Raw genomic sequence first — 18,383 nt, forward strand, 5'->3', positions numbered from 1 at the left:
TTTCGTTCTCAAGATTGCTTTGGCTATTCGGGGTCTTTTGTTTTTCCAAACAAATTTTGAAATATTTTGTTCTAGTTCTGTGAAAAATGCCATTGGTAGTTTGATAGGGATTGCATTGAATCGGTAGATTGCTTTGGGTAGTAGAGTCATTTTCACAATATTGATTCTTCCAATCCAGGAGCATGGTATATCTCTCCATCTATTTGTATCATCTTTAATTTCTTTCATCAGTGTCTTATGATTTTCTGCATACAGGTCTTTTGTCTCCTTAGGTAGGTTTATTCCTAGATATTTTATTCTTTGTTGCAATGGTAAATGGGAGTGTTTTCTTGATTTCACTTTCAGATTTTTCATCATTAGTGTACAGGAATGCTAGAGATTTCTGTGCATTAATTTTGTATCCTGCTACTTTACCAAATTCATTGATTAGCTCTAGTAGTATCCTGGTAGCATCTTTAGGATTCTCTATGTATAGTATCATGTCATCTGCAAACAGTGACAGCTTTACTTCTTCTTTTCCAATTTGGATTCCTTTTATTTCCTTTTCTTCTCTGATTGCTGTGGCTAAAACTTCCAAAACTAAGTTGAATAAGAGTGGTGAGAGTGGGCAGCCTTGTCTTGTTCCTGATCTTAGTGGAAATGGTTTCAGTTTTTCACCATTGAGGACGATGTTGGCTGTGGGTTTGTCATATATGGCCTTTAATATGTTGAGGAAAGTTTCCTCTATGCCTACATTCTGCAGGGTTTTTAATCATAAATGGGTGTTGAATTTTGTTGAAAGCTTTCTCTGCATCTATTGAGATGATCATATGGTTTCTCTTCTTCAATTTGTTAATATGGTGTATCACATTGATTTGCGTATATTGAAGAATCCTTGCATTCCTGGAATAAAACCCACTTGATCATGGTGTATGATCCTTTTAATGTGCTGTTGGATTCTGTTTGCTAGTATTTTGTTGAGGATTTTTGCATCTATGTTCATCAGTGATATTGGCCTGTAGTTTTCTTTCTTTGTGACATCCTTGCCTGGTTTTGGTATCAAGGTGATGGTGGCCTCGTAGAATGAGTTTGGGAGTGTTCCTCCCTCTGCTATATTTTGGAAGAGTTTGAGAAGGATAGGTGTTAGCTCTTCTCTAAATGTTTGATACAATTCGCCTGTAAAGCCATCTGGTCCTGGGCTTTTGTTTGTTGGAAGATTTTTAATCACAGTTTCAATTTCAGTGCTTGTGATTGGTCTATTCATATTTTCTATTTCTTCCTGATTCAGTCTTGGCAGGTTGTGCATTTCTAAGAATTTGTCCATTTCTTCCAGGTTGTCCATTTTATTGGCATAGAGTTTCTTGTAGTAATCTCTCATGATCTTTTGTATTTCTGCAGTGTCAGTTGTTACTTCTCCTTTTTCATTTCTAATTCTATTGATTTGTGTTTTCTCCCTTTTTCTTGATGAGTCTGGCTAATGGTTTATCAATTTTGTTTATCTTCTCAAAGAACCAGCTTTTAGTTTTTATTGATCTTTGCTATCATTTCCTTCATTTCTTTTTCATTTATTTCTGATCTGATCTTTATGATTTCTTTCCTTCTGCTAACTTTGGGGGTTTTTTGTTCTTCTTTCTCTAATTGCTTTAGGTGCAGGGTCAGGTTGTTTACTCGAGATGTTTCCTGTTTCTTAAGGTGGGATTGTATTGCTATAAACTTTCCCCTTAGAACTCCTTTTGCTGCATCCCATAGGTTTTGGGTCGTCGTGTCTCCATTGTCATTTGTTTCTAGGTATTTTTTGATTTCCTCTTTGATTTCTTCAGTGATCACTTCGTTATTGAGTAGTGTATTGTTTAGCCTCCATGTGTTTGTATTTTTTACAGATCTTTTCCTGTAATTGATATCGTCTCATAGCATTGTGGTTGGAAAAGATACTTGATACAATTTCAATTTTCTTAAATTTACCAAGGCTTGATTTGTGACCCAAGATATGATGTATCCTGGAGAATGTTCCATGAGCACTTGAGAAAAATGTGTATTCTGTTGTTTTTGGATGGAATGTCCTATAAATATCAATTAAGTCCATCTTGTTTAATGTATCATTTAAAGCTTGTGTTTCCTTATTTATTTTCATTTTGGATGATCTGTCCATTGGTGAAAGTGTGGTGTTAAAGTCCCCTACTATGAGTGTGTTACTGTCGATTTCCCCTTTTATGGCTGTTAGTATTTGCCTTATGTATTGAGGTGCTCCTATGTTGGGTGCATAAATATTTACAATTGTTATATCTTCTTCTTGGATCGATCCCTTTATCATTATGTAGTGTCCTTCTTTGTCTCTTCTAATAGTCTTTATTTTAAAGTCTATTTTGTCTGATATAAGAATTGCTACTCCAGCTTTCTTCTGATTTCCATTTGCATGGAATATCTTTTTCCATCCCCCTACTTTCAATCTGTATGTGTCTCTAGGTCTGTAGTGGGTCTCTTGTAGACAGCATATATATGGGTCTTGTTTTTGTATCCATTCAGCCAATCTGTGTCTTTTGGTGGGAGCATTTAGTCCATTTACATTTATGGTAATTATTGATGTGTATGTTCCTATTCCCATTTCCTTAATTGTTTTGGGTTCATTATTGTAGGTCTTTTCCTTCTGTTGTGCTTCTTGCCTAGAGAAGTTCCTTTAGCATTTGTTGTAAAGCTGGTTTGGTGGTGCTGAACTCTCTCAGCTTTTGCTTCTCTGTAAAGGATTTAATTTCTCCATCAAATCTGAATGAGATCCTTGCTGGGTAATCTTGGTTGCAGGTTTTTCTCCTTCATCACTTTAATTATGTCCTGCCACTCCCTTCTGGCTTGTAGAGTTTCTGCTGAGAGATCAGCTGTTAACCTGATGGGGATTCCCTTGTGTGTTATTTGTTGTTTTTCCCTTGCTGCTTTTAATATGATTTCTTTGTGTTTAATTTTTGACAGTTTGATTAATATGTGTCTTGGCGGATTTCTCCTTGGATTTATTCTGTATGGGACTCTCCGTGCCTCCTGGACTTGATTAACTATTTCCTTTCCCATATTAGGGAAGTTTTCAACTTATTATCTCTTCAAATATTTTCTCAGTCCCTTTCTTTTTCTCTTCTTCTTCTGGGACCCCTATAATTCGAATGTTGGTGCGTTTAATGTTGTCCCAGAGGTCTCTGAGACTGTCCTCTGTTCTTTTCATTCTTTTTTCTTTATTTTGCTCTGCATCAGTTATTTCCACTATTTTATCTTCCACCTCACTGATCTGTTCTTCTGCCTCAGTTATTCTGCTATTGATCCCATCTAGAGTATTTTTCATTTCATTTCATTCATTGTGTTTTTAATCGATGCTTGATTCATCTTTAGTTCTTCTAGGTCCTTGTTAACTGTTTCTTGCATTTTCTCTATTTTATTTCCAAGATTTTGGATCTTGGAAATAGAATCTTGGATCATCTTTACTATCATTATTCTGAATTCTTTTTCAGGTAGACTGCCTATTACCTCTTCATTTGTTAGGTCTGGTAGGTTTTTATCTTGCTCCTTCACCTGCTGTGTGTTTTTCTGTCTTCTCATTTTGCTTATCTTACTGTGTTTGGGGTCTCCTTTTTGCAGGCTGCAGATTCGTAGTTCCCGTTGTTTTTGGTGTCTGTCCCCAGTGGCTAAGGTTGCTTCAGTAGGTTGTGTAGGCTTCCTGGTCTGCGGGGGACTAGTGCCTGTGTTCTGGTGGTTGAGGCTCGATCTTGTCTTTCTGGTGGACAGGTCCACGTCTGGTGGTGTGTTTTGGGGTGCCTGTGGCCTTATTATGTTTTTAGGCAGCCTCTCTGCTAATGGGTAGGGTTGTGTTCCTGTCTTGCTAGTTGCTTGGCATAGGGTGGCCAGCACTGTAGCTTGCTGGTCGTTGACTGAAGCTGGGTGCTGCTGTTGAGATGGAGATCTCTGGAAGATTTTCCCCGCTTGATATGTGGAGCTGGGAGGTCTCTTGTGGACCCGTGTCCTGAAGTTGGCTCTCCCACTTCAGAGGCACAGCACTGACTCCTGGCTGCAGCACCAAGAGCCTTTCATGTACCCAGCTCAGAATAAAAGGGAGAAAAAGTTGAAAGAATGAATTAGTAGAAGAAAGAAAGAGAGAGAGAAAGAAAGGAAGAAGGAAAGAAAGGAAGGAAGAAAGAAAGAAAGGTGGGAGGGAGGGAGGAAGGACAGAAAGAATGGAGGGAGGGCGGAAGGAACGAAAAAGAAAGAGTGAAAGGAAGAAGGGAGTTAGGGAGGAAGGAAAGAAAGGAAGAAAGAAAAAAAAGAAAGAGAAGGAAAGAAAGACAGGAGGGAGGGAGGAAGGAAAGAAAGAAAGAAAGGAGGGGCAGGCGGAGGGAGGGAGGGAGGAAGGGAAGGTAGGAAAAAAAGAAAGAGCAGGTAAAGTAAAATAGAATAAAGTATAAAATATAGTAGCATTATTAAAATTAAAATAATTATTGAAAAAAAACTGACAGAACCTTGGGACATATGGTGGAAGCAAAGCTATACAGAGAAAATCTCACACAGAAGCATACACATATACATTCACAAAAAGAGAACAGGGGAAAAAAATCGAAAATCTTGCTCTCAAAGTCCACCTCCTCAATTTGGGATAATTCGTTGTAAAAAGAGGAAAAGGGGAAAACGTCTGAAATCTTGCTCTCAAAGTCCACCTCCTTAATTTGGGATAATTTGTTGTAAAAAGAGGAAAAGGGGAAAAAGTCTTAAATCTTGTCCTCAAAGTCCCCCTCCTCAATTTGGGATGATTCGTTGTCCATTCATGCACTCCACAGACGCAGGGCACATCAAGTGGACCGTGGAGCTTTAATCCGCTGCCTCCGAGGCTGCAGAGAGATTTCCCTGTCTCTGCTCTCACAGCTCCCGGGTCTCAGCCTTGGACCTGGCCCCACCTCTGTGCGTAGGTCGCCGGAGGGCGTCCGTTCTTTGCTCAGTCAGGACGGGTTTAAAGGAGCCGCTGATTCGGGGGCTCTGGCTCACTCAGGCCGAGGGGAGGGAGGGGCATGCAGTGCGGGGCGGGCCTGCGGCGGCAGAGGCCAGCGTGACATTGCACCAGCCCGAGGCGCTCCGTGCGCTTTCCCGGGTAAGCCGTCCCTGGGTCCCGGGACCCCGGTAGTGGCGGGCTGCACAGGCTCCCCGGAAGGTGGGGTGGACAGTGACCCGTGCTCGCACACAGGCCTTGTGGCGGCGGCAGCAGCAGCCCCAGCGTCCCACGGCCGTCTCCGGGGTCCACGCCTTTAGCCGTGGCTCGCGCCCGTCTCTGGAGCTTCTTTAAGCAGCGCTCTTAATGCCCTCTCCTCGCGCACCAGGAAACAAAAGGGAAGAAGAAGTCTCTTGCCTCTTCAGTAGCTCCAGACATTTTCCCCGGGCTCCCTCCAGGCTAGCCGTGTTGCACTAACCCCTTCATGCTCTCTTCCTGCCGCCAGCCCCAGTCCTCTCCCTGTGCTCCGACTGAAACCCGATACCTGAGCCTCAGCTCCCAGCCCCACCCGCCCCGGCGGCGGAGCAGACAAGCCTCTCGGGCTGGTGTGTGCCTGAGGGCACCGATCCTCTGTGCTGGAATCTCTCCGCTTTGCCCTCCACACCCGTGATGCTGTGCTCTCCTCCGCTACTCCGAAGCTTTCACCCTCCGCCACCCACAGTCTCTGCCAGCGAAGGGGCTTCTAGTGTGTGGAAACCTTTCCTCCTAAACGGCTCCCTCCCACTGGTGCAGGTCCCGTCCCTATCCTTTTGTCTCTGTTTATTCTTTTTTCTTTTGCCCTACCCGGGTATGTGGGGAGTTTCTTGCCTTTTGGGGGGTCTGAGGTCTTCTATCAGCGTTCAGTAGGTGTTCTATAGGAGTTGTTCCATGTGTAGATGAATTTCTGATGTATCTGTGGGGAGGAAGGTGATCTCCGCATCTTACTCTTCTGCCATCTTCCTCCGGTCCCCAACACCAATCCTTTTCAAGTTCCACGTGCTGATCCAGACGTTTAGGACGGTGTTGGAGTCGCAGGCGCAGCTACGTTAGCTGCAAGTCGCGCACCTCTTCCCCGACTCCTCATCCAGAGTCCTAGCAGTGGCGGGCGGGTGAGCTTCGCAGCTTCCCCCGCCGGCCCCGCCCCACTCGCTCCCCTCCCACCGGCCCCAGCCTCAACAGAACCCCACAGGTCGCGCTTCGCCGGGGTGTCCCAGAGGCCCTGCCGCCTCCTGCAGCAGGATAGGCAACACTACCGCCCCTCACGGCCTTGCTCTACCAGGCCACCCGCCTAGCAAACCGCTCACCGCCACTGGGCGTTCGGGGCTGAGGCAACTCTCCCTGTATTAGTTTTTTTTTTTTTTTTTTTTCCCGGTATGCGGGCCTCTCACTGTTGTGGCCTCCCCCGTTGCGGAGCACAGGCTCCGGACGCCCAGGCTCCGGACGCGCAGGCTCAGCGGCCATGGCTCACGGGCCAAGCCGCTCCGCGGCATATGGGATCCTCCCAGACCGGGGCACGAACCCGTCTCCCCTGCATCGGCAGGCGGACTCTCAACCACTTGCGCCACCAGGGAGGCCCCCTGTATTAGTTTTAAGTGATTCTGTCAGAAAGAAAATTGACCCCAGTGAAATATCTTTTCTAAATAACTCAGAATTTAAATGATTTTATTGATGTTTTATGTGTGAGCCATAAAATATTTTAGCATATGGAACATGAGCTAAATATTTTAAAAGAACCACTGTAAGAGGGGGGATAAAAACTTGTGTTTGATACACTGCACTCACCAAAAAGTACTACAGGAATAGCTCTTTACTGGCTTGGGTAAGTACTTACCTTGAATTTCTGAACGAAAACAATACCAAGTTGTTTGAATGAGCAGATTTTTCTCCTAGAAGACTTCTGTAGCACTTAGTCAGAAACCCTACTTTTGTGTGACCCTTTACTTTATAGAATTATTTTATGAGAACTGGTTCTTTTCTACTAGGAGGGGAAAAAGGAAATTTTTTGATGTCTTATGGGATTTTTTTGTCTGCTTTGTATCTTCTCCTGATTAGCAATTTTCCAAATTTTCATTTGATTTCTCAATAACCTAGACGTTATGGGTTCACATGGGTATAAGAGTGAGCAATTTTAAACTGATAGAGAAGGTCATGTCAGGCTCAAATTGACTTTTGGTGTAGTAGGTAGATATGAGATACTTTTGTAAACTCTAGATTCAATTTAGTCTGCAGTCTCTGATGGTATCCCTTTCAGAAGTCAAGAGTAATGGTACAGGTAACCCATCAGCTTGCCCTTAATGAAACTTCCAGGCTTTTAGGGGTGTGAATGCGGCATGGAGATTGGGGAAGGGCTTGATTTCCAGTCACAGTAACCCAATTCTATATACAACCCTGTCACCATTAAGAGAAAAAAATATACTTCAGCTATTGGTTATATATGGATATATTTTTGGAAAGTTTTTTCTATTATCTTAATATATATTTCATTCAAATAAATTTTTTTTTTTTTTGGCGGTACACGGGCCTCTCACTGTTGTGGCCTCTCCCATTGCGGAGCACAGGCTCCGGATGCGCAGGCTCAGTGGCCATGGCTCACGGGCCCAGCCGCTCCACAGCATGTGGGATCTTCCCGGACCGGGGCACGAACCCGTGTCCCCTGCATTGGCAGGCGGACTCTCAACCACTGCGCCACCAGGGAAGCCCCCAAATAAAAATTTTTTAAATAAATATAATTTTTACAGATATTTTGAACAGAAGTAGTCCCCGCCCATCTTCAAATGGAACGAAGAATGAGACAGTCAGACGAGGTATAGTATTATTGTATTACTTTAATTTTAAAGTGAAATATTTTGACAAAATTGGTTGTGTAGAGAAGTATTCAATATTTGTGTAATCTTAAAATACAGGTGTTACTGGTGATTTCCAGCCTACAAGTGAATACTACAGACACCCGACATCAGATCCAGTGGCTGCCTTGCCTAGATTTCATCCTGAATCTACATCTTCACATAGCTCTGGTATTGTTCAGAGCATGTCTGAACCTGTAAGTGTTTCTAAAACTACAGAATTAGATCAGAGACACAGTGGATATTATTATACCCAGTCAGAATTGTGGACCATCATAGTTAGTCACCATCCCAGTAGAAACATAATCACTATCAGAAAATGTCACCATCTTCAAAGTGAGAGAGTGGCATGGACATATATACACTACCACATGTAAAATAAATAGCTAGTGGGAAACAGCCGCATAGCACAGGGAGATCAGCTCGGTGCTTTGTGACCAACTAGAGGGGTGGGATAGGGAGGGTGGGAGGGTGGGAGATGCAAGAGGGAAGAGATATGGGGACATATGTATATGTATAACTGATTCACTTTGTTATAAAGCAGAAACTGACACACCATTGTAAAGCAATTATACCCTAATAAAGATGTTAAAAAAAAAAGGAGCAAGGGAAAGTGGAAGGGCTATTATAAACAAGGAGTCTGTGATTGGGAGATTGGGATTGACACATATATACCATTTTTTAACATCTTAGAGTATAAAAAAAGAAAAAAAATGTCACCATCTTTGTGATGGCTCAGCCAATACCCAAAATAATAGCTGCAGGAACTAACTATCCAACCTGTCAATAAATCAGGGAATATTCTTAAATTAAATAGGTGTAATATTGAAAACTATGCTATCTAAAGGTGAGTAAGTATAATCAGTAATGAATATTGCATAATGGCAACATTCTTAAGACAGTAAACTGAACCAGGCATTCTTAATTGGGAAGATTTTTCCAAGGTTATTATTGCTGTTTATTTTGAAAACATACTTTCATAGTTTAGTTTTTAAAACTTCTAACAGAAATAATAGATAATGGTAATATTTAACATTTGTTAGTCTGTCACCATGGGTAAGTCTTAGTTCTAGATGCTATATATAAATTAATCTCTTTTAATTCTTATGACTTTCTTATGAGGTAAGCGCAGTTATTTCCCCCATTTTATAGTTGAGGAAACTGAGGCTCAGAGAGTCTAAATGATTCTCTCAAGGCCACACAGCTGGTAATGATGGATCTGGGATTTCAATCCAGGTTAGCCCAGAGTTTTTAAAATATGCACATACACACATCCATACATACATTTAAGTATGTGCTTTTAAAAACAGAAGCATTGCCTTGGAGCAGTGGTGTATTTCACAGACCATTGGGGTTCCCTGAGACCCTCAGTAGTCTGTGAGGTCAAAACCATTGTCATACTAACACTAAGACATTTGCCCTTTTCACTCTGTTAACATTTGCACTAGTGGTACAAAGGCAATGGAGGGTGAAACTGCTGGTGCCTTAATATGAGTCAAGGCAGTGCCACCCAACTGTACTAGTAGTTTTTGTATTGGTGGCCACCAAGCACTCACAGTAGAAAAATTCCACTTTCACTTAAGAATATTCTTGAAGAAGTAATAAATTGTTTCTAGTTTTATTAACTTTCAACCCTTGAATACACTTCTTTTTAAATATTCTGTGTGACAAAATGGGTAGTATGCATCATAAAGCTTTTCTGTATCTGCAGTATGAAGTTTTTCTTGAGGAAAAGCACTTGTGAGATTGAATTGCAAGCTGAACTAGCTGGTTTTTTTTTTTAAATAGAATGCCATTTTTACTTGAAAGGATGACTGACAAAGCACCATGGAGTAATTATTTATTGCTGCTTAACAACAGTACCACCAACTTAGAAGCTTAAAGCAATATATACTTATTATTTCATGGTTTCTATGAGTCTGGAGTCAGGGTATGGCTTAACTGCGTCCTCTGCTGGGCCAGGCTGCATTCAAGGTGTCAGGCAGAGCTGCAGTATCAGTTAATACTGCTCCCAAGCTCACATTGTTGTTGGCAGTATCCAGTTCTTCGTGGGTTGTCAGACTGAAGGTGTCAGTTCTTGCTGCTGTCAGCTGGAGACCGTCCTCAGTTCCTTGCCATGTAGGCCTTCCTAACATGACTTGCTTGCTTCCTCAAAGCCAGCAAGAGAAAGATGGCCTATGTAACATAATCGTGTACATCCCTTCACTTTTGCCATACTCTCTTGGTTAGAAGCAATCACAGGTCCCGCCCACACTCAAGGGGAGATTATACAAGTGTAAATATCAGGAGGAAATTATGGGGGCCACCTTTAGAGTCTGTCTTCCACACACAGTTTTTCAGTACTCAGACATGTACAAAGCATGCCTATCATGGAAGAAAACTGATAATATTCTTGCCAATGATAAAATTTGAGCTTTCAAGCAAAAAATTCAATTTTGGAAAACCTATATCTGTATTCCGAAATTATTATCAATCATAATATGAGCCCTGGATTAATGGTCCAAGAAACCTGGATTGAAAATGAGACTTGAATGCTGATTCTCTCTTTGTTCCTAAGTAGAGCATTGTCACAACCTCTGTGGGCCTCACTTTCCATTTCTAAAATGACAGCCTTTACCCAGACCACTGGCTCTCAAACTTGGATTTAAAGCCCTTGATAGATACTCCCAAAATTTCCTTGCAGAAAAGTTATACCAAAATATAACCTTTACTTTGCTAGTAATATTATCATTATTTTTAAATGTTAACTGTTCATTTAAAACTAACTTTAGATCTTCAGAAAAATTACAAAAATAATCCAGAGTTCTCATGCACCCTTTACCTAGTAGATGCTGATTTTGACAGCAAGTAATAAATATCTTTGTGTTTTATAACTTATTAGTAATTGAATCATTAAGGTTATCTTTATAGTATTGACATACAGTTAAATTTACCTTTATAAAACTTTGTAAAACAAAATAATTATAACTTATTACAGGATTTTACAAAGAATCCATCACAAGGTGATTTGGATGATTCTTCAGATCTAGTGTTCGACTTGACCCAGGATACAATACCACCATGCCAAGGTGGATCACCAGTTTATGTAGAAGGTGTGGTTTGGCAGTTTTTATAAATATAATAAAAGGAGACTTGATGAATATATATATACGATGGATTTCTATTTTGAGGCCTGTATCTTCATGCTATGTTTTTCATATATTGTAAAATGGAAGCTAATCATTCCTGAATGTCTTTCTTGGGTGATTTTATATAAAATCGTATTTAATGATAGAATATTTTATTTCTTTTTATTAAGTTGGCTAACATATTCTTTGAGCTCATTCTCACTTGGAGCCAGCCATGCACTGAAAAATCTTAATATAATTTCTGTGAGTTAGGGAAGTCCCCTGATACCCTAATACTATGGTTTTAAAAAAAAGTATTAATTACTTGGTAATTAGTATGAGAAAAAAATGCATGGCTATAGTTGATTTCTTAATAGGCTAGAGTCTTTCTATCGAAATTAATGTCGTAGATGTGATAGTTAAATATGGTTATAGGGTAGTAGTACAAAATGGCAATACTAAAGAAATAAGTGATTTGCACATAGTAACTACTCAATAAATATCCATTGAAGGAATAATGAAAATTTCCAATTAAAGAAGAATTACAATTCTTTGATTGTATACCATAACAAAGTTCTTCATTAACCTGAAATAGTATGCCATGAAGGAGTTTCATCTAGTTGAAAAATTCCCTGTTATCAAAGCAATTATTGTTTCTATGTTAGCAAATTTGATGTATTTCACTAACTGGAGAAAGGTACACAAAAATTTTTGTGAATATTTAAATTGTTTACTAACAAATTATTATATATTTACAAAACCAAAATAGAAATTTATAGTAATATGTGTGCCAAAAACATTTTCCCTTGATAATACTTGGTTTGATAATCACTTACCTAGGCGCCACTTATCTAGTGAGTAAAATAACCAAGAACCAAAATAAATAAGAAGATGAAATAGATGTCTGAAATCTGATTTTATAATGCACACAGTCTTTATTCATAGAAAAAATCTGAATTCTTGAAGCTTCCACTCTCTCTCTCTCTCTGAGTTGTTATACTGCAAAGAGTGGAACTTTGCCGTGATGGTAAATAGGGTTATAGTTGATTAGGAAGATATAGGCTTGAGCCTCTATTCTAAATATTTCTGTAGCCTTTATTAAATCACCTAACCTCTTTACACCTCAATTTTCTCATATTATTAAAATAGATATTTTTATTTTTCTCACGTAATGCATTCATTTTCTAGACCTGAAATCAGCCATTTAGCTATATATATATATATATATATATATATATATATATTTTTTTTTTTGCAGTACATGGGCCTCTCACTGTTGAAGCCTCTCCCGCTGCGGGGCCCAGGCTCCAGACGCGCAGGCCCAGCAGCCATGGCCCACTGGCCCAGCCACTCCGCGGCATGCAGGATCTTCCTGGACCGGGGCATGAACCCGCATCCCCTGCATCGGCAGGCGGACTCTCAACCACTGCGCCACCAGGGAAGCCCTAGCTGTATAATTTTGATTCTTGCTCTGTTTATCTCAGGGCTTTTTTTTTTTTTTTTTTTCTTTTTGCGGTATGCGGGCCTCTCACTGTTGTGGCCTCTCCCGTTGCGGAGCACAGGCTCCGGATGCGCAGGCCCAGCGGCCATGGCTCACGGGCCCAGCCGCTCCGCGGCATATGGGATCCTCCCAGACCGGGGCACGAACCCGTATCCCCTGCATCGGCAGGCGGACTCTTAACCACTGCGCCACCAGGGAGGCCCTCAGGGCTTTTTTGAGGCTCAAATGAGATAAGTGAGAAGTGAAAAATTCATTAAAGCTTTAAAAGACTTGACAATAAACATTGTTAGCATGATAATTATGAATAATAATATGCACTATATGTTCAGAAGCATGATTAATGGACTCCTGTCTAGGATGATCATAGGATCTTGGAGACGGCTGGATTTGAACTTGATTTTGAAGGAGGAGAATGGGATTTTTATTGGCACTGTTGAGGATAGCGAACAGCACAAGCCAAAGGCAACACAGATAAATAAGTTGAAGAATCAGAATTTAAAACTATTGAGCTCAGAGTGATTTTATTTAACTTGGAGATTTATGCATGCTTAAAAAATTATATATAAAACAGCCTATTAGATAACTAGTTGCCTAGTCCAAAATACCAGCACTCATTGGTTGTTCAGTTAACCTAAGCAACTGGGAAGAATGTTAGTGTGATTACACAGAAATCAGTCCTAAGTGTCTGCAATATAGCTGTCAGTAATCATGTGCTTGAAGATGGAAAAAAATCATTTCTGTGTTATCTCAAAGAATGAAACGCAGATTTGACAGAGGAGCCCACTGGTGTAATACTCTTATTTTCCTGGCATATATCCATTCTGCTTCTCCTATTAGTATACAGTTGGGAGCATTAAAACATGTGCAGTTTTAGAATCTTTATCACAAAGTACAGTTGTGTGTTATTTTCAAAAGGGACTTTTTCTGGGTCTGGTTATAGCCTAAATAGCCCCACTTCTCTTGCAAATACCCTGAATTGCATAATTCTTTAGCCTTTAAGGTGATGGTTTTCAAACTCAAAACTATTTTTAGCAATGAAATCTCTATTCAAACAGAATTTTATGTAAAAGTCTCATTTTTTTTTAAAGTAAAATGAGAATTTCTCTATCTGACATGCCCACTGAATTCCCTAAAGCAGAACCATTAGGCTCAGGGGAACATAGTTTGAAAGCCATCATACTGACTCCAAACCTTTTCATATGAATAAGTGAGGTATTGTCATTCAAGATATTTAAGATTAGTTGTTTCTACTTTGCATTTAGGAATTAAATAGATAATTTAAACTACCCATAAGGTTGTTAAGTGGGAAAAGAACCAACTTGGTTTTCCATTAGATATCTTAGGATTGTTTTTAAAGTATCTTAAGGAGTTTCTCTAAATTTTTAGATTAGAATATAAATTGTTTTTGTTTACAAGCTCAAATGCATTTAAGCATCTGAAGAGAAATTCATTTTTTGGAACTGAGCTTTTAGAGTATTCTTTCTGCTGCCTTTTTTTTGGGAGGGGGGGCTTGGGATTTTTTGGTCTGACTTCTTTCATGATACCTATTTATATATTAATTTGAAAGCATCTTTAGAATTTTCTTGCATAAAAAGTTTATTTCATGAATTGTTCAAACTGTAGTCCATAATAATGGTTATTTGTGCAGTTTCTTTCTACCTATTGATCATATAAATTTTGGTCATTCTTTATTGTCAGTTGTATGATATGGTAATTAAATTATATTACCTTTATCTCCAAAGTATTGTCACTTAATGTTATATGTAAGGCCATTTTAGTAGCATTTGTAAGCAATATTCTATACTAAAACAATTTCAAATATCTTTTCCACTATTTTAATCATTGTAGGTCTAGATGAAACTCCGCGTATAATAGAATGTTCTTCTATTTCTAACGGAATCAGTGTTAATCCAGAAGAGCCAAAGACCAGCGAAAGAGTTTCTGACAGAAATCCTTGTGCTTCATTGTCTTTAAATCACTCTCCTTCAGTGACATCCTCCCATATCTTGATATCAAAAGGTAAATATGAATCTGGCGTATAAAAAAGAAATTGTATTATTTATACATAAATTTCAGAAATTGTGATGAAGTTTAAAACTGTTATTACTGGCTGGGTTTAAGGTTAAAAAAGGAGAATTTGACTCATGAAACTCCTTAATTTATTTTAGGTACAAATACCTCACCAAGTCTCTATAGAACTGCAGCACCTTTACTAAGATCTTGTCCAAAGTGCAATGTTCAGTTCAATCTTTTGGATCCTTTGAAATATCACATGAAGGTAAAACTTCTTCAAAATTTGATTTTTAAAAATATTCACAAATCTCTGAAAATATTAATATTAAAATACTAAGGATTGATAATATAGTAAATGCTAGTTTATCCAGATGTTTAGATAAGAAATCTTCTCATTGGTGTTTTCATATAACTTAAGTAAAAATTGATACTCATAATGATTAACTTGATAAGAGATTTAAAAATTCTTCCCAATCATTAAATTATTTTATTTATTTATTTATTTATTTTTGTGGTATGTGGGCCTCTCACTGTTGTGGCCTCTCCCATTGTGGAGCACAGGCTCTGGACGCGCAGGCTCAGTGGCCATGGCTCACGGGCCCAGCCGCTCCACGGCATGTGGGATCTTCCCAGACCCGGGCACGAACCCGTGTTCCCTGCATCGGCAGGCGGACTCTTAACCACTGCGCCACCAGGGAAGCCCCCCAATCATTAAATTATTAAAACTAAGTTTACAAACACTACATATTATATTTTAATTTTTAATGAAATAATATATTAATCAGAATATTTTATTGACTAGGTCATGCCATTCTTCAAACTTCTTGTAAAGCAGGCATTTTATTAGGTGCTTAATCTTTCATGTAACTTAATTCCTTTTTTTTACGTTATTTTTTGTCCATGGTGATATATGCATGTCACATTACTCAATGAAAATCTTAGCCTTGCATTTTAATTTTCAGCACTTAGACATAAACTCCTAATGGTGGAGCATTTCATATGAAATGATAGTTTTAACTCAATCCAGAATATAGTATGTGTAGTTGTTATAAATTAATTCTAGATTTATATTGGTGTAAGAAGCTCTTGAAATTAGGTTTTAGGTAATTTTCACAGTACTAATGAAAATATTTTAAAATATTTTAGTAGATACTACAGTGTCCTTTGTGTCTTTGGAAAGATAGTCCGTATTCTTTTTGTATGCCCAGTATAAATGGCAGGAAGGGGGGAAGGAGGCAAGAAAAAAGGTCGTGTAGAATATATGCAGGAAAGAAGGGATGAGAAGAATGCAAGGTAAAGAAAACTATTTAGTAAAAGTTATTGCTCACTATTTCAAAGATCGGCAATTTTTCATTGAAATTCAGCATTTTACAAAAAAATGTAGAAAGAAAAGGAGCATCCTGGAATTCCAATTACAGTCTCTTTATTCTTGGGCAAAACTGTATTTGATCTATCACTATTTCCATCTCCCTGAGTGTGACTTCTGTTAACTGGACTTTGGGCTTTCGTTTTAAAAGTAAGAAGTAACTTCTACAGTGCTTTCAGGTTTCCTATTTATGTAATATTGTGTAGAGATACACAATCAAGTGATGTTTTTATGTTTTGCATCATAGATAGAGAAAAGAAAGGAATGAGTTTGTTAGTTATCTTTAGTTTATTTTATTTGGGGGTAATTATAGTCACATGATTCAAAAAGTATAAGAAGGAATACAGTGAAAAAATCTCACCCCGACTCCTGTTTCCCTAGTTTTCAGTACAACTCACAAAGGAATCATTTTTTATTAACTTGTTTTGTATCCTCTTTGATTTCCTTTCTGCATATACAGGCACACGTGAATGTTCTTATTTTCCATCTATTAATATATACAAATCATAGCATGTTATATATACTTCTGCACCTGGAGAAAGTGACAGACTTTTTCTAAAATGTAGCTTTAATTTATTGTTTGTGATTAAAACTATGTGAGACTGTCTTTCCACATGAGGTGGCCCTAGTTATAAACACAGAATCATTTTTTGGTGTCTAATTTTTAAAAGAAATATAAATAAGGCTTATATATTTTTTCTCTTTCAGCGTTGTTGTCCAGACATGGTAAATGAATTTTTGGAAATGCTTAAAGTACAACTTTCCTGTATTGAAGATAAAAATGATGCAGAGAATGGAAAATTGATTATGTTAGTTAGTGACTTTTACTATGGAAGACATGAAGGAGCTGTTGATGTGGAAGAGAAGACTTATAAAACATATAAATGCTTCAGTTGCTTGAAAGTTCTTAAAAATAATATTAGGTATGTAAATACTTATTTCTATTTCTATTGGAAAATTGGGATGCTACAGATGTAAATATTGTATTTCTTTTTCTGTGCCATCCCAGATAAGCAATTTTAACTTTCTACTAGGAATAAAGGCAGATTTTCATGTTGAAAAGCTTTTATCTTTTCTTGTGTTTTTAGGAGTTTGACACTTGGATCCACTTTAGTTGTATTTCTTTCAGATAGCTTAAGAAAGGACAAAATTTATTTTAAGCTAGGGGAAAATCATTCTTTTCTCTGTATTATTGAACTAGGAATTTCCATGAGATATTTTTATTTTTTAACTGCTTGTGAATCTTATTTTTCCTGTCACAAGAAGAACCACTTTATCCAATTTTACCTCCTCCATGTTTGTCTTATTTAATGTTCTCTTTTACAATTCATGTTTATAATTTTAGTACATTTTCCTTACAGAAAAAGTGATTTTTTTTAATCTTCTTTAGAGAAGTACCAGTTCTTTTTTAAAATTTATTATTTATTTTTGGCTGTGTTGGGTTTTTTTGCTGCACGTGGGCTTTCTCTAGTTGCGGCAAGCGGGGTCTGCTCTTTGTTGCGGAGTGTGGGCTTCTCATTGTGGTGGCTTCTCTTGTTGCAGAGCACCGGCTCTAGGCGTGCAGGCTTCAGTAGTTGTGGCACATGGGCTCAGTAGTTGTGGCTCGCGGGCTCTAGAGCGCTGGCTCAGTAGTTGGGGCACATGGGCCTAGTTGCTCCATGGCATGTGGGATCTTCCTAGACCAGGACTCGAACCCGTGTCCCCTGCATTGGCAGGCAGATTCTTAACCACTGTGCCACCAGGGAAGCCCAGAAGTACCAGTTCTATGCAACATGTCTGCTTTGATTTTATAATTTAACACATTTTCAAAGTAGAGATTTAATTCTCAATGGAATTCTGAGGAGTTATACATGTATGCTTCAAATTTTAGGAACTTATACTTTGCAGTCTTTGAGTTATATGGCATATTACATATCTATCATCCTAAGTGAAATATAACAAGAACAAAGTAATGAGATATATTGATTGGTATTTTTTAATTGGGTATATAGCCTGACATTGTTTTTCCAATATTTTATTATAAAAAATTTCAAATAGTCAGCAAAGTTGAGAAAATTTTACAGTGAACATCTCTATATATTTACCACCTCAATTCTACCATTAATATTTTACTCTACTTGCATTACTACATATCTATTTATCCATAGACCCATCTGAGTTTTTTATACTTTTCAGAGTAAACTGCAGGCATCAATGCACTTCCCTTAGGTGAGATACATACATGTATATTTATGTCTGTACCTATATTGTGACACATACACGCTTATAAACTTTTAAAAATATTTACCCTTGAAAACCATCATTTATAAGTAGCATTCTTAAACATTCTATAGGTAGGTCGTTTCTAAGCTCAGCATTTATTTTTTCTGGTGAATTCTTGGGTCCAAAATGAAGTACATAGAAAAACACTGAAATACACTGTAATATAAGCCTAAAACAATTGTGAATGCTACATTTATGGTAGCGTTTTATAGTTTTCAAAGACCTTTCACTTATATTATTCATATAAGTTTTCACACTTCATTACCTCCTTTTATCAAGCCCTACCAGCCATCAATTGCTAATGGTCCCAGTAGCTTAACAG

At 38.5% G+C, this 18,383-nt stretch overlaps 1 protein-coding gene across 4 annotated transcripts in view; it reads left to right on the forward strand.

Annotated features, from left to right (window-relative positions):
* ZNF280C (zinc finger protein 280C) overlaps window positions 1-18,383 on the forward strand; it is a 60,515-nt gene that overhangs the window by 15,733 nt on the left and 26,399 nt on the right. For 3 of the 4 annotated variants that reach the window (XM_060086718.1, XM_060086721.1, XM_060086719.1), the window contains exons 5-10: window positions 7,708-7,773; window positions 7,873-8,009; window positions 10,790-10,904; window positions 14,269-14,439; window positions 14,589-14,698; window positions 16,508-16,722. In XM_060086718.1, the coding sequence (XP_059942701.1) occupies window positions 7,708-7,773; window positions 7,873-8,009; window positions 10,790-10,904; window positions 14,269-14,439; window positions 14,589-14,698; window positions 16,508-16,722 (814 nt within the window). The remainder of the gene's footprint in view (window positions 1-7,707; window positions 7,774-7,872; window positions 8,010-10,789; window positions 10,905-14,268; window positions 14,440-14,588; window positions 14,699-16,507; window positions 16,723-18,383) is intronic. The other variant, XM_060086720.1, reaches the window with a different exon arrangement.

The sequence above is a fragment of the Mesoplodon densirostris genome, chromosome X, assembly GCF_025265405.1.
Source record: "Mesoplodon densirostris isolate mMesDen1 chromosome X, mMesDen1 primary haplotype, whole genome shotgun sequence".
Taxonomy (NCBI): Eukaryota; Metazoa; Chordata; class Mammalia; order Artiodactyla; family Ziphiidae; genus Mesoplodon; species Mesoplodon densirostris.